Here is a 15,086-nt window from a genome sequence, read left to right on the forward strand (position 1 = left end):
CAGGCTCTGCCCTGAAAAATGAAAATGGTGCATAAATCAGAAAGAAATTCAGAAACTCAGATTCATCCCTCGCTCTGTGGACTTTGGAAACAGTGAAGTCTGGTTACACTTAATGGCTTTGCTCCGTCTCTAAATTTTGGGAATGGATGTGAAGCTGCCCTGAAATCTCTATCTGATAGTACGTGCCCGGAGTCGGTGAATGAAACAGCTGTTGGTGCACTCTCTTGATTAGGAATGGTAGAAAAAGTCAGGACACACATTAGCAGTGTTTCCCACAGCGAGTACAATTCTCCCTGCCCTCGGATATAATGGCTTGCTGCCGTATACTATGCAAACAAATTACACGTACTGTGGGAGCCACAACTTTAAATTTCTCAACCTTTTTGCATGCAAAAATCCAGCATTAATTATGCTTTTTTACATTTAGAGTTCCTCTTCGTTAGCTGGAGGGAGGTCTTTGTGATTAAAGGAAGCAGGTTTCATTGAGCCAGACGAGCTCTGCTCTGTCCTCTTTTTCACCTCCCCTCAGGGCAAAGACCAACAGCTTGAGGGTGACCCCTTCAAGAAGTTTCACTGAAAAGGAAGATGAGAAAGGCTGGACAGGCTCTTTCTAATGCTCTGCGCTGGAGCCAGGAAAAGGCAGCTGTTTCTAGCCTTTCTGGTTTTTTTTTTTTTCCTCCCCCCCGCCCCCCCCCCCGCCCCTTTCCTGGTGGCTGAGATCTGGGCTTGCTGCCATATCTGTTTGTCTGTCTGTCTCATGTTGTTTTTCTCAGAGAGCTTCAGAGGCCAGTTGCCCATAGTCAGTTGCTGGGAACAGAGGTTGTTCCTTGTATCGTCTTAACTCTCCATGCCAGAGTGTTCATGCTTGAATAGGAAACAGCAAGATCTGTCAAAATAGCCCTTTTCTTTAGGGCTTTGAGGCTGCATTCTCCACGGCCATCTGTTCCCTTTCACCCTTTTGGACAATGTTGCTATTTGAAACCAACCACTCTTTGCTCTCTCCCTTTCCCCTTGCCCTCCCCCCCTGCCCCCCCAAATCTGGGAAAAAGGGAAAAAAAGTTGTTTCTGGCCCCGATTGGCCTCTAGAGGATTCAACCATTTTGTAGTCCAAGGATTAAAAGTGATATTTTGCAATTTTTTATTTTTCACTGACTTTAAAAATGTAGTTCATCTCAGGAGAGAAGAGTCACTGCAGTCAAAAGATTGTTTTGGATTTATGCATTACTCTCCACAGAGCAGTTTGGTGGCCTGTCGCTGCCTGATGCAGACTATAGTGAAAACTTGGCACACCTTGGAATATTTTGCATTATAGCAGGAACGGAAGGAACCTCCTATAGTTAAGGCTGTATAACTGTTTCCCTTCTAACCCTCTGTCTTCAGTCAGAAAAGCTTATCGGGATGAAATTTTACAGTCTTGGTTGTTGTCCAAAATTGAATTTATTTGCTTAGTTTGAGATAAAGTGAGTCATTCCTTTTTGAGAATAAGATGAAGAAAAAAGCTGCTCCAGGATGGGGACTGTGCCGTGAAGAGCGGGACTGACTTGCTGAGAACCTCCTGGAAAGTCTGTGTCAGTCAGGGAGTGAAGCCAGACCCCTGTAATCCTCAGTCATTTTAATATCCTCCGTGTTATATACTGCCTCTGTGTGTGTGTGTCTAAGTACATAAACATATATGTTCTGAACAGTGAGCCACTGTGGTCTCTGCATGTACTAAAATGTTTTGTCATTCATCTTATAATGAGAGGGAAGACGTCTTACATATGTGGGTATATTGGCTGTGCAATGAAAAAAGAAATGTGAAAGTGCCCAATTAACGTATGTCCCGAAGGTATTCCAGGCACTCAGATGCATCTGCTAGGTGTATGTGCAGGGTTCGCTAGGCCAGCCCAAAAGGCACTTCTTCAGAGAAGAGAAATGGGTGAGCCACCATCACAGCCTTCAGCTTGTGTCATTAAGAAATGCCACAGTCAACCCTGACGATATTCATTGGGAGAAATAATCGAGTCCCTTGTTCTGGTTTGATAGGCAGAGTGAAAGTCACACATAGCATTTTTTACATTTAATGTTTCGTAACTTTTATGTTCCTAATCATACAACCAAAACATTCCTTCAGTTTAGTTTTTGTGATGGATAGTATTAAGAGTTTGGCCAAATCTGAACTCCAGATGTGAACAGCTGTAATTTGCAAACAGTCATCTCTAGCCCCCAAATGTTTGGCTGACCTCTGTTTCCATGTTGCAGGCTGAAAGAGAATTGTTTCATCCTGGAATTCTAGTTTTGACAACTCTGGCTCATGATCCAAGCTTTACAGCTCTAAGATTGTTGTTTTTATTTACACCTATAGGGAATTGTTGTAACTGTAATCTGTGGGACCAGTGTTGAGAGCACTGAAGGCTAAATTTTCAAAGAAATGACGATGGTCATTGTGCGAAGTAAAGCAGTTTGCTCAGTTTGCGTACAAAAAAAATCTCAACTTGAAGTGCAATTTAACATTGATTATTAAACATAGTCCTTGTGGTTAACAGCCCCACCCTGGACTCTTTATTGCATGTTTCAGCCCTCTGTATCAAGAGATCATCACTCACTAAATTTGAAAATGATCCTGAAAGAGGACTGCTACTGAAATTCCCCTGTGTCCAGGAGTGAAAAGGACAGATAACTTAATTCACTAGTTCAAATCCATGGAACTAGGCTGTGATCAGAAATTGTTATTTGCTAAAGTTTTTTTATGCTGAATATATTGAGAAGAGTCTACCGCGGTGTAGGCTGAATGTCAGTGCTAGTGTTAATTGCGCAAACTCAGGTGCTGGCAGTGATCTGGCTGTAGCAGCACAAATATCACTGGCTTCTTAGCAGAATATATTTACCAAGGTAGACCTTAGTGCTCATTTAAAACTAGCTTGCACACACCTACCATCCTTTTCCGTCTGCCATGTAGGCATACCATCAGCCTACTCCCCGGGAAACGGACAGCCATGTCAGAAACACCCCGGGTATGTTAGCACTAATTGGTGCTTTTATTGGCCACTTCGATGGAGAACTCGATGTGCGACAGAAACTCGACTCTCTCCCCCCTACCCGCTTCACCCGTCCGTGCTCTGACTCTCCAACGTAATTTAAGGTTCATTTGCAGACTGTCTCCTACCTTGCCTGGACTACTGCTGTGTTTGCCTGCACTGTGCCAGTTTTGCAGGTACGAGAGCTAAGCTGCCAAGACACTGTTTCTTTACCAGAACACATTTTATGGAGAAAAATGTAGACTATGGGAATACAGTCTGTGTCTCGGACCGCAGCATCCTAACGTGACCATACTGCTGTGAGCCGCATTCTGAAACGCACTGCAGTTTCAGAGCTACATCTCCCTCTCCTCCCCCCAGATGTATTAGTTTTTGTTCTGCCTTTCTGGGATTTAGCCATTTAGGCTTCCAGACTTCAGCCTGTTATGTTGTGGGTTTTTTTTTTTTGTCCCTGTCAAGGAGGAGTGTGACAGCTGGCTCATTTGGTTCTAGCCTGGAAAGTTCGGAAGTGGGAAATCCAGATGATGGGTAAACACTAGCAGAGACTGATGAAGTTCAGCAGCTGAGATTAACCATCCTGGGAAAATCAGATACGATAATGCCATGGCTGTGTAGGTCAGAGGGCTGAGGCTTGCAGCATGCAAGGCTTCAGTTGCTCTGACAGCGGGATCCTAAATCTCAGTTCTTTATTCAAGCCTTAAGGGACCTACACATGTGTAATTCTAGCATTCTGCTCCCTCCCTCCTACATGCCTTCTGATTAATATCATGATCTGTTTAATTCCCTGAGGGAACTTAACCAAAAAAATACAGCAATAACTTGTAGCATGATTGGTGAGGTGATAATTAAAAGCATTTTCTGGTTCACAGGGCCCTAGCATTGCCAGATGCCATGACTGGGCAAGCTTTGTTTTTCAACCTATGCATCCTTTATATGTGCAGGCAGGCAAAATTCCAGATCTGGGTTGTTTGGGTTTTTTTTCCCCTCTTTAGGTCAATGGTCTGGGTTTTTATTTTCCAGTCTTGGAGAGACAGGAAGAAGTGACAGCATAGGAGAGGTGAGATGGAAGAAGCTGCTTTAAGTTTTAGTGGTGAGCGACGTGGGAAAGAACTCTGGATCCTAAGAGGGTGGTGTAAATTAATACAATTCTAGATTTTAGAAAAAGAGGGGATTTCTCAAAAACATCATTAGAAAGGGAAGGAGGGTGAGCGGAGGGGTGAAGAATTTATCCTCGTTTACAGAAAGGAATTGACTTCAGCACCATCTTCTACTTGGTCTTCACCATCCCTCCCACCAAAGCACTACTCGTTCCATCATTCGCACTAGCAGCGCAGCAACAATAGAGTGCCGGAAGCTCATCGCTTTGTGGTGTGCTGCCAGGCCACGGAGGCAGAAGGTTTACACCGGTAAAAAGAAAGTATCTGTTCCCAAGGATTTCAACTCCCTGATTTGGGCCCTGTTTCAGGTGCTGTAAACCACCAGCTGTCTTCCCACCTCCACAGATCGCCTGAGACCTGACCATTTTGGTCATGGCTGGTAGATTGGCTGGCAAGAAATCAGACCAGCTGGATTTTCTCGTTTCTTAATGTCAATTCCTTTTTTAGGTCAGCAGACAGGAGTCTCAATACTAGCGTGAGTGTGCTTCTCTCTCTGTCTGTCTCTCTCAACTCAAAACGAGATCGACATGAACTCACCGATGTCAGGCAACAAGATCCTCTGGTGCAAAACACACTGGTAACAGTGGGCATGCTGGTGTGGGTTTAAAAAGAAACCAGTATCTGTCCAGTTCTCTGGAGGACCCTTCCTATATCTTGACCAGACAGAGGTCCCAGCTGATTTTTCAGGGTAGAATAATGGTTAATATTGCTTATTTGAAAAAGCTTCTAGTGTTTCATGGAGAATACTGGACGTCCTTATTTATATACAGTTTTGCTGGCCTGTCACATATTTTGGTTTATTTTTCCTCATCCCTTAGGGAAGATTCCTTGTAAGTGGGGAATAATCAGCAGCAGCTAAAAGACTCTTAAACTGCAGTTCTCATGAAAAGAAGGTCTTTAGGTCAGAAACTATCTTTTTGTTCTCTGTTTGTATAGTGGTTTGCATATTGCGGATGAGAGTTGTAGGAGTTGTCACAATAGACAAAGACAGCAGAAAGGACGTTATTCTTGATCTAATATCAGATTAACACTGTAAAAAACACCTAGAATGTGTACATAGATACACATAAATATAACGATAAACAAAAAAGCTTGAAAACTCACCTGTCTGGGGCATATGAGATAAATAAACACTTGTCCAAAATGAGAAGTGAGCGCATTCCCTTTCTGTCACATTCACTGCTGTCTCTCCATCAGAACCTTGCAGCTGGAGTCTGTAAGTGGCAATTTTTGGTCTCTTGATGATGATGACTGAATCGGAACAGTCTTTTCAGTGTAATCTCTAGCAGGCATTTCAGTGCTGCAGCAGTAGCACAGCTACAAGCTAGGGGTGGTCAAAAAAATTTCCATCGAAACTGTTTTTTTTGACTGGGGATTAGTGGGGGTTTGCACTTAATTGCTTTGTTTGCTAAGTATCTTTTGATGACTATACTATTTAAAAAAAAAAAAAGGAAAACTAAATTACATGTCATTGATTACTAAACAATTCCAGCTTCCACCTAAAATATTTTTACGTATTCTTAATTAAAATTTGAAGTAAACTGGAATAATCTGGGGAAGAGGGGTTTGCACAGATTTAAAACTAGGTGGTTTTGGGGGGTAAAATTGCCAGATTCCCTCTCTTAATAGAAGGAGGAGAATAAGCATTTTAAAAGTTAGAATTTTTACATGGCTAGTTTTGTGGCCAAGCTTGATTTCTTACAGCAGCAACTGGTTTTCCTGCCATATGTCCTAAATAATAAAAGACTGTATGAAGACAATACTGTGCTCTAGAAAGTGAGTTTTGATTTTTCTCCTAAGATGAACCAGACTCTGGTGTCGACATGCCTGCATAACCCATTAACTGAAACAGATCTGTACGGTCGCAATGGGGAGCAACATTTGCTTTAGTGTCTGTTTGTAAACATCAGTAATTTGTGTTTGGTAATTACCTAGGTGTATGTATATAGGCATTTTGGTCTGTGCTTTGTCTCAAGCGGGTGATATCAAATGGTGGTCTAACTAGCTGTCTACTGCTAGAGCCGTGGCTTTAATGTAAAAGATCCGGTTTTTTTTCATCCTCACTCATTTTCTGTTAGTTTTGTGAAGGTAGAGTATATGACAGGAAGAGTTTGTGACGCACCTTCGCTGACCAGTGCGGAGAGTGAGACGGTCACCACTGTAGGGTAAGAGAATCAGAGTCACCTTTTGCCTGAAGAAAAAGCTGTGGAGAAGGGCTGAAAATGGCAGAAGTCAGCACGTGGGAGTTTGAAGGACGCTGTGGTTAGTTACTTCACAGATGAGTTTGTCCTGTGGGTTGTTTTTTACTGTGTGATGGGTTTTTCCACCATTGGATATTTTTATGCTTGTACTTTCTGAGTAGGTGAAGATGGAAAAATAGATGGGGGTTGAGGGTTTTTTCTTTGTTTTTTCTTTTTTTTTTTCTCTCTCTCCCTTCTGGTGCCATTGTTAGAGATCTGCACCAAAAATACAGACTAAATGCAATGCAGGTGAAAAGCAGTGATCTTTATGAGCTCTGCCAGTGAACCAGAAAGCTGCACAGCCTGAGCAAGAGGGAAAGTACTTTCATTCTTATTGCATGGTGTGCCGTTTTTGTTGAGCTCAGTAGTTTAATTCTTCATAGGTATTTTCTCCGTACTTTTTGAGAGTTTTTTCCTCCTTTTTGATAAATCAGGCTTTTATCAAGATGATTTCATGTTAAGATTTGAAAGATTTGGGGACTGGTTGCTTCTCTATTTTGTTATTTCACTGTCTTTATTTTATTATTTCACTGTTGTATTGTGCATCGATCCCTTTTTTGCATTTGATGAGAAAAAATTTTTGAATTACCAAATTGACGGAGATTGCAAAGGGGCCCAGCGGTGAGGATGAACCTGCCAGGCAATGACTCTCTCATCTGGAAAGACAAAAATCTATATGAGACTATGGAAAGCGTGGAATTCATTGCTCTCTGCAGTTATACCAACAACGAACAAGTTATTTTTTTTTAATCAAGAGTATAATCACATTCTGCCTGCAAGGACTCCTTGCATTTAAAAATATTGTTTAAAGAAGTCTGTTTTATTTGATTCAAGACACTGGTCTAGTTATCCTAATTTTCATAGGATGAGACACTAATGAAACTGAAGTTCCCTTATGATTAAATCCCCTTTAACCATATTTGCAACAATTGGGACTTGGTTACATGAGGATTTAGTCTTTAAAATCGTACCTCCTTATGTGTAGAGGACGAGAAGGTCTTTGAGACCATGTCTGTACTTGTAATTCTCTGCTTGGACATCATAGAATAATCTCAGAATCAGTATTGAGCTGAATAGCTTTAATTCTACTGTTTCCTCCAGTGAAAAATGGAAGGTGGAACAAACCCACTTTCCCCATCCTGCCTATCAGTGGCATTCATCTTAGTGGTAAGGAAGGTACTTACAGAAGGTTTGTTTTAATTGCATCGATGAGGGGAAACAAACAAAATGAATCTAGCACTTGTGTATAAGTAGGGCCAAGTGGTGTTGCCCACTTCCACCGACAGCTCCTTCCAGGGCAGTGGAGGCCAGCGTGAGCCTCATCTTCTGCTTGGAAGCAGAACTGCAGGCCTCAGTTGAAGAATCACTCTTTCTTCTTTGGTTTGTTTTTCCCCTGGTTGTGGAGAGGCATTTACTTTGCATTTGACTCAGACCACAAGAAGCTTTATTTTCACTTGTGACAGCTGTTCAGCGAGAGTGAAGCAGCCAGTTCCTCCTTTATGCTTGCGATCCAGAACAGATACAGTCTCTGCTGGTGTCTCTGCCGGTGCCCTGAAGAGCTCAATTTCACAGGAGTCGGTAGAACAGGTACCTCGTGCAGCCCTTGGCCTGTCTGCTGATGTGCCCTTTGAAGATCAGTTTAATGCTAGTTTTTTTTGTGTGAGGAAAGGAGGAGTGTTTACAAGAATTGAAATCACCACTTCATTTTACTTGAGCTGGATCTGAATATATAAAGCAGGGGGTTGTTCAAAGGTCTTCTCCCACTCTTCTAGCATGCACCTTCACCTCCCATGCTAGGATCCCATCTCTCTGCTTCTGGACACCCGCTCCCTTTTCCCACATACTGCATCCATAAAATGAGATCTGCCACCTTTCTCTCATCTGTCTGTCAGCCTTTGTTCTTTCCTGTCCTAGTCCCTGTGCTCCCTGTATCACCTGTGTCCTGAGCAGAAACCATCATGCCAGCAGTGACTAGAGCGAGAGCTGTGCTCTAAGCAGGCTGGAGAGATGGGAACTGCTGCCTTTCAGCTGATGGCACATCGCTGGCTCTGTGAAAGCATCCACCCCACAGCACGGATAAGTGCCTTCATGTCACAGCTGGGAGCTGTTGCTCCATGCCACTCTCATGTGGTTCAGGTTGGATGGTTTGGGGACCTCTGAGCAGAGACCAAAGTCCCTTATGAGCCTGCTTTCTTCTTGGGCCAGGGTTGGTCTGATACTCCCATCTGCAAGTATGAAAATACCAGGGTTTGGAAGAACAAGGCAATGTGTTGAAAAATGTCGCTCTCTCGTTGAACAGTATTATTTATCCACTTCCTTTGTCCGGTTCATTAATGACTGGATTAGTAGTAGTGATTGAAATAACAGAAAAGATAAGTCCAAGGTATTTTTAAGGCCATGTTTGAATATAAATGTGGTTTCTTAACATATCCTCTTTCCCTCCTCTGAGGCATTTACTATCTTCTTGTTTTTAGAGCAGGGAGAAGGAATGAAGCATGTGCTGTCACTGCCCTTGAACTTGGCAAAGCTGGCGCTGCTTCCCCCTCGGTTTACTTCGCTTCTTGTTGGTTTGCCTCTCTGCCTGCCTAATACATCAGCTTGCAGGAGGATTCCTTAAAAAATGGAAACCTTTTCTGTGAGGCATTCCTTTCCACCCTGTAAAAAGTCTTCGTTGTAAATTTGCTCCAGGCTTACTAACCACTTTGCACCAGAGTCATAAATTTGAATAACTTCACAGAAGAGGATTTGCCTGAAAGTGGGTCACACAAACAGCCCTCTTCAGACAGGGGCTGACACAGTATGGTACAGTAGGCTTTCTCCTGTATAATAAAATAAAATAAATGACAGCAATTAGCTTGCTTGTTCTGCCACAAGCCCTACACCTCTAGCACTTCTGTTCACTTTGGGACAGGTTTTAGGCCTGGAAGGAATGCAGAATTAGGAATTGCTATGGAGTGATATCTCCGTAGTATCAGCAGGCTCCAGACATTTAACCACTTAAGTGCCCGGCTTGGGATTGTAACAGCAAGATGTTACTCCTTCTGTTAGCTAATAGCAGACACACATAATTTGAGGGAAGTTTAGATGTGAATTTTGCGGCTGTTTTATACCAACAGTAGCTACTTCTGGAATGTCTGGGCTTTTTGTCTGTAGTCAGAGGTCCCCAAGCAGCGATGGGTGAATTGCTTCTCAGTGGTGTGTAGTGGTGGCTTCCAGCTGCATACAGGGGTGCAGTTACACCAGCTGTGAGAGGAATACCTCCACACCCACCAGAACTCACACTTAGCTGCCTCACTTGAATGCTGTGATTCCTACCCACTTCTAGCAGGTGGGAAAGAAGGACAATGTTGACTACAGGGGGAACTTGCACCTTATTCCACATGGCAAAGAGAGGACTGCAAAATTTTAAAGCTGCTTCACTGTCTTTTATTCTCCCTTAGCCTGTTTGTACAGTAATGGTGTTTTACTTTTGTGGTGTTAGCACAAAAACAAAAGTTTGTAGAATTTAATGAACGTAATTAAGTAACTTGGTTTAAGTCATTTTAAGGGAATGGAATACAGACGTCCCACCACCTCGCTTTAACACTTGAACCTGTTCTCTCCTTCAGCTGGCAAATTAAATCCAAAACGTAGATGAAGAGAAATTATTATTGTTAGCACATCCACCTTCCCAACAGAGGTGAGTTAGACTAATTAAGAGAACAGCATTCCTAATACTGAAATTTCCAGTTAGGTGCTCCTGCGGTGAGTTATTCATGCCTATCAAGGTAATATCTTTGTTTTGAGGAAAGAAATGCAGCCATCCTTGCTGGATAGCACAACTGTAGCCTGTTTTCAGACTAGAACAGAAGTTGTTCTGGAGAAGCGAGTGTGGTGCATGTCGCAGTGAGTTCCCATGACGTGGGAAGTAATTGAGACCAGTACAGAGTCCAGACTGTTGTCAAACTATTGGCTTGAACCAGGTGCTTCACTCATTTCTTTTGTACACCTTAAACATTTAAAGACCTAATCCAAATCCAGTTGATGTTAATTGAACCTGGTATTACTTGGTGGGGAAGGTTTGAGGTCTTCAGCTGAGTCCTGTAGCGCACTACAGTCATTCCAGGCCCTTCTCTCCAGCCTGCTGCTCTCCTCTGCCTAATGCAGTCTAATACCGTGTCCTTCTCATTGCTTGCAAGCTACCAGCAGTCGTACAAATAATGATTATTACTGCATGCCAACACTTTTGGTCTTACCCTTTACTGGATATTTTTCCAAAACAAAAGCTTTAGTGAATGAAGAAATTATGTTTCTGCTCTGCGTAGTTGAGGGAATAAAGTAACAAACCCCACAATGTTGCAAATGTAAAAGCAATGAAGGGTTTTAAACCTGAACCTTCCAGAAGCTCCGCTGGGCCATGACATGACTTTGTCATCTCAGTACAGCATTGCTTCCAAAACCTAGTACTTATAATTTAAGTTTCAACATTAGCTGTTGCATTACTGATCACTTTGACAGAAACATAAGGCTGCTCTGAAGTTTGTACTGCAGAGTAGGTGTCTGGTCTAACTTTAATTGACTTAGTTGACAAGGATTTCATGACTGTCCTGGGGAAGCCATTTAGTTCGTTGCCTGATAGATGACAGGAAGTTCCCTGACTTTAAATCTGACTTTCTCTCATTCCGCTTCAGGCCAACACTCCTAACTTTTTGACGCTATGGACTGTCTGCCTCAAACAGTTCGATTTTCAACTTGCACATGATCATTTATACCCACATAAAAATTGGGATTTTGTTTCTGAATTTCTTTGGTTTGTCTGCCTTGCTCTGTTCTCGAAGTGTCATTTGAAGTACAAACAAGTCACCCAGCTATCTGTTCGTCTTACACGGAACTTGTGGTAAGCAAAGATGAAGATCTCGGGCACCTACCTGCCTGCATATGTGTATGTGTGTATGTATGGGTCTCTGGTTTCAATACGAGAAAGCTCAGGTGCAATGGCAGTTCAGCAAGCTGGATCATGTGGCATTATTGGAAACACTTCTTTATGTTGCCATCGCTAATTGCAGCAAAGTGTTTTTTTCTTCAGGGTTACATAAAGTTCATATGATTTCAGAGACACCAGAATGGTATTTACAGCTAAGGGGCTCCCTTTGCAAATCTTAGAAAATGTGTGGGTTGCCTGATGGCATGAAGCAGCATTCTGATTTTTAGATCAGGGTATTGTGGCACCGCATTCTGCTCCTTTGGCTTCCCTTTTTGTTATGTCATTATGCACTGTCACTCTGCTGGCCTGCTTCCCTCTCCTCTGTGCCCATAGAAAGCTGGGTTGCTGGGGGATGTTAGGTCTAAAGAGGAAAAGGCAAGTGTCCTCCACGCATGATGTACCTCCAGATATTTAGAAAATGTACCGGTCTCTCCAAGAAGGTAGGTACTACTTTGCAACATATCCTTAATTCTTGGCCCTTTGTCTAGGTATCAGAGGGTGAGATGGAGAACTCACACTGCAGTTGTATAAATAAATCAGAAAGGTAGGGAATTCGTGCGATATTGCTGTCTATTACGTACCAATTGTGATTACCTAGCTTAGGGAATGATCTGAGATGACTGATTAGCGTTTCCATGCTGAACCCTTCTCTGTGGCTCAGTCCTGATGCAGTTTCTTTCATATTTATCTTCAGGAGCTTCTGGAAGTGGGAAGAGGGAATCTGGTTGTGTGACAGCAGCCCTTGGCAACACATGGAGTCACAGTGTCAACACCAGGCTCATACTACAATATCATGACTTGCCGATAAGACAGGTGAGAACTTAACAACGAAGAGAATTTAAATAAAGCTACATCAGCAATGCTCGGTCAGATGGGCTAACTGTGTCCTTCAGCCTCTGTGGTTATGCCCTGTGTGTTGAGAACCTGGCACTCTACAGCCAACTGCTTATTGGGGGGGGGGGGGGGGGGGGGGCGGGGGGCAGTCAGTGTCTTTTCCTTTTCAGGGATGGCCATTCCTCCAGTGCCTCCCTGTGTTAGGATGGGCTTATCTGAGTCACAGGGCCTAGCGTTGGCCTGTTGGCACAGGCATACAAGTTCCTTGAGCTTTTAGTGCATTTCATGTTGTGGAGGTGAAGGGTAATCCTCAAAGTGCTTTCCTGCACAGGGATTTTGGGGCAGGAGTAGGAGGCTAGTCCTTTCACTGCCATGATTGTTTTGCTGTCATCCTTTCCACTCTTTGTGCCAAATTTCAGCTGTGACTGTTAGGACAGGGAGCGTTCTATCTTCTGCAGCTACTGTTTGCAAGTGGAAGCTTGCTGCCTGCACCAGCAAGCTTAACTTTGAGCAGTATGTATGGTACCAATTTTCCAGAAGTATGCCTGCAAAAAGGAGACTGCTTACCCTTTTCACTAAGAGATTTCATGCTTTTGAGTGAAATATAGTAGCATTTTTGACTGCAATCTTCACCTCTTAATTAAAAAAAAGCTGTGAAAAACTAGGAGGCAAGACATTTGGGGTTTGAGGAAATAACTTTTTTGTTTGTTTTTCAAAACATCATGACCCATGATTTCATCTGTCCCATGGGATATCTGCAGTTATAATCTCTTTTGGCTTTGTCTATTCTGTTTTTCATTGATGTAACTCCTTCCAAAGGCTGTGACCCTCAGTCTTAATGATATTGATTTTCTGCCCGTTAAAGTAGAGAGCTGTCAGAAAAATTGCTACGCAAAATTTGTACCATCTTATTCCTAAATCATTACTACCCACATGCATTCAAGTTGGTGCTTCTGGTTTTACTGCCGCAAGACAAGGTTTCTCGCTTTGAGGTTGCAGTCTTTAGGGCCAGAGGAGAGGAACCCATCCTGTTTTATTCTGCTCATTACAAGTAAGATTATAATGATGGCACCTCTGTTCCTGCAAGTAGTGGGCACTGTGAAGCAGCGCTAGTCCTCTGGACTCTCAGGTAGCAGGTTAAGTGTGTCAAATGCAGTTAGAAAAGTCATCTTCTGGACTTGCTTCTAAAGACCATGCACAGTTGTATAGAAACATACTCTTGCTGCTGCTTCTTTTAAAAGTTCTCTATGTTCTGCTGCTTATTCTGGTCTGTACCGAGTTCTCCTTTTCTACATGTGTATGTAAAATCCAAAGCCGTTCACAAATTTCCTGGATCGCTTTGGAGGTGGAGTTGGCAAAGGGAAAATGGCAGAAACTGTCCTCTGTGCTACTTCACAATGCGCAAAGTTGGCTAAAAAGGATTAAGAACATTCCTCTGGTGGTGGAACGAGGGAGTAGTTTTCCTAAAGAACGTTCGGCTATTAAATGTAGTTTTTCCTGATTTTGTTTGAGAAGTAATAGATTGCAAGTGTATGAAATGTTGTTTTCAAGGCTTTAAAATTCCATTATAAAAAAATATATTATGATCTGCTTAAAAAAAAAGCAGAGTTTTACTCTGTTGCTAGCTGGGTTTATCAGGTGCACCACCTTGCTTGCATGTAAAGCCATGGGCTCATTGTGTTTTAGTTAAGCAGAAGAACTAAATCTACAGTGAGGAAAAACAACCATAGTCAAGTCATAGAAATCTTTCAGCCAGACATGCAGTTTCCAGTTAGAGGAAGGCATCTAGAATTACCCTACCTGTAGCACCACTGTATCGATTAAATTACTATAGTTTTACACACATATGCTCTTTCATAATTGCTTTATACCCACTTTCAGAAATGAATTGTGAATAAAGGTGCCTCAGTTCTTGAGATGCCATTTCAGTCATCGTAAGGTGGTTCTGCCAGGAGGTATTGGATATCAGAGCTTTGAAAATCAGCACTTTTTAAGGAAGCTTAACTTGGAGGTTCAAAAATTCCCAAGTCAGTAATCACTTTTACAAATTCTCATATTACTGTATTAAAAAAAGAAAAAAGAACCCTGTGATTATCTGTGTAGTTTTAAAGTGAAATTCTGCCCCAGGAAGTCACTGAAGGCACACAGTTGTTCTGGAGATTTGGGTGAAAAGTAGTGCAAAAACAAGTTTTCCCTGCTTTTCACAATTTGTAACCCTGCAGAATCAATACCGTTCAAGGAATAACCTGTGTTTTGTTCTGACTTGCACAGCGGACACAATTTTTTCTTTCAAAAGCTAGAATTCATTCTTTCTTCAGTCACTTGACCTCCTGAAGAAGCTTTTCCTGGCTCTACTTTCTCTCCTTCTTTCCCTGGAGGAGCTGGGGCAGTGGTGACAGTCTGAGGGATCTTCCCTTACATCCGACTTCCATGGTAGTAAAGCCAGAGTGCTAATCCTTGCTGGGAAATCCTACCCATCAAGAGAGAAAGCACCTCTGGAGATGCACTGGGCCATGAGGCCTGAGGGTGGTATTCTTCAGAATGTGAAGTGATAACGTAATCACCAAGGAGGATTCGAGCAAGCAGTTTTCCAGAACCATACTATCTTCTGGACAGGACAGGCCACGGGGCTGCTAGATGATGCTTCTTAGTCATGCAGTATTCGTTTCTGGGAAAGCTTGTGGACGTAGTCCCTCTTCCTGAAACTTTGGGGAATGCCAGGGCAGCAGGTGGCAGAACGAGTACGCAACAAACCTAGGGAAATTAAGCATAGAATTCCTACATGGGATTTTTTTTTATATATTAAGTAAAAAGTTCCTTCATTTTGTTTGTCCAGCAGACATTTTTTCAGCCAACTATCCCTTTTTCCACCCCA

At 42.6% G+C, this 15,086-nt stretch overlaps 1 protein-coding gene across 2 annotated transcripts in view; it reads left to right on the forward strand.

Moving 5' to 3' along the window:
• RAD51B (RAD51 paralog B) overlaps nt 1–15,086 on the forward strand; it is a gene marked incomplete at its 5' end in the record, with an annotated part of 406,133 nt that overhangs the window by 238,326 nt on the left and 152,721 nt on the right. The window contains one exon of one of the 2 annotated variants that reach the window (XM_082317257.1): nt 12,039–12,190. In XM_082317257.1, coding sequence (XP_082173383.1) covers nt 12,039–12,190 — 152 coding nt within the window. The remainder of the gene's footprint in view (nt 1–12,038; nt 12,191–15,086) is intronic. The other variant, XM_082317258.1, reaches the window with a different exon arrangement.

Source organism: Platalea leucorodia (genome assembly GCF_965183815.1).
Source record: "Platalea leucorodia genome assembly, chromosome: 7".
Classification (NCBI taxonomy): domain Eukaryota; kingdom Metazoa; phylum Chordata; class Aves; order Pelecaniformes; family Threskiornithidae; genus Platalea; species Platalea leucorodia.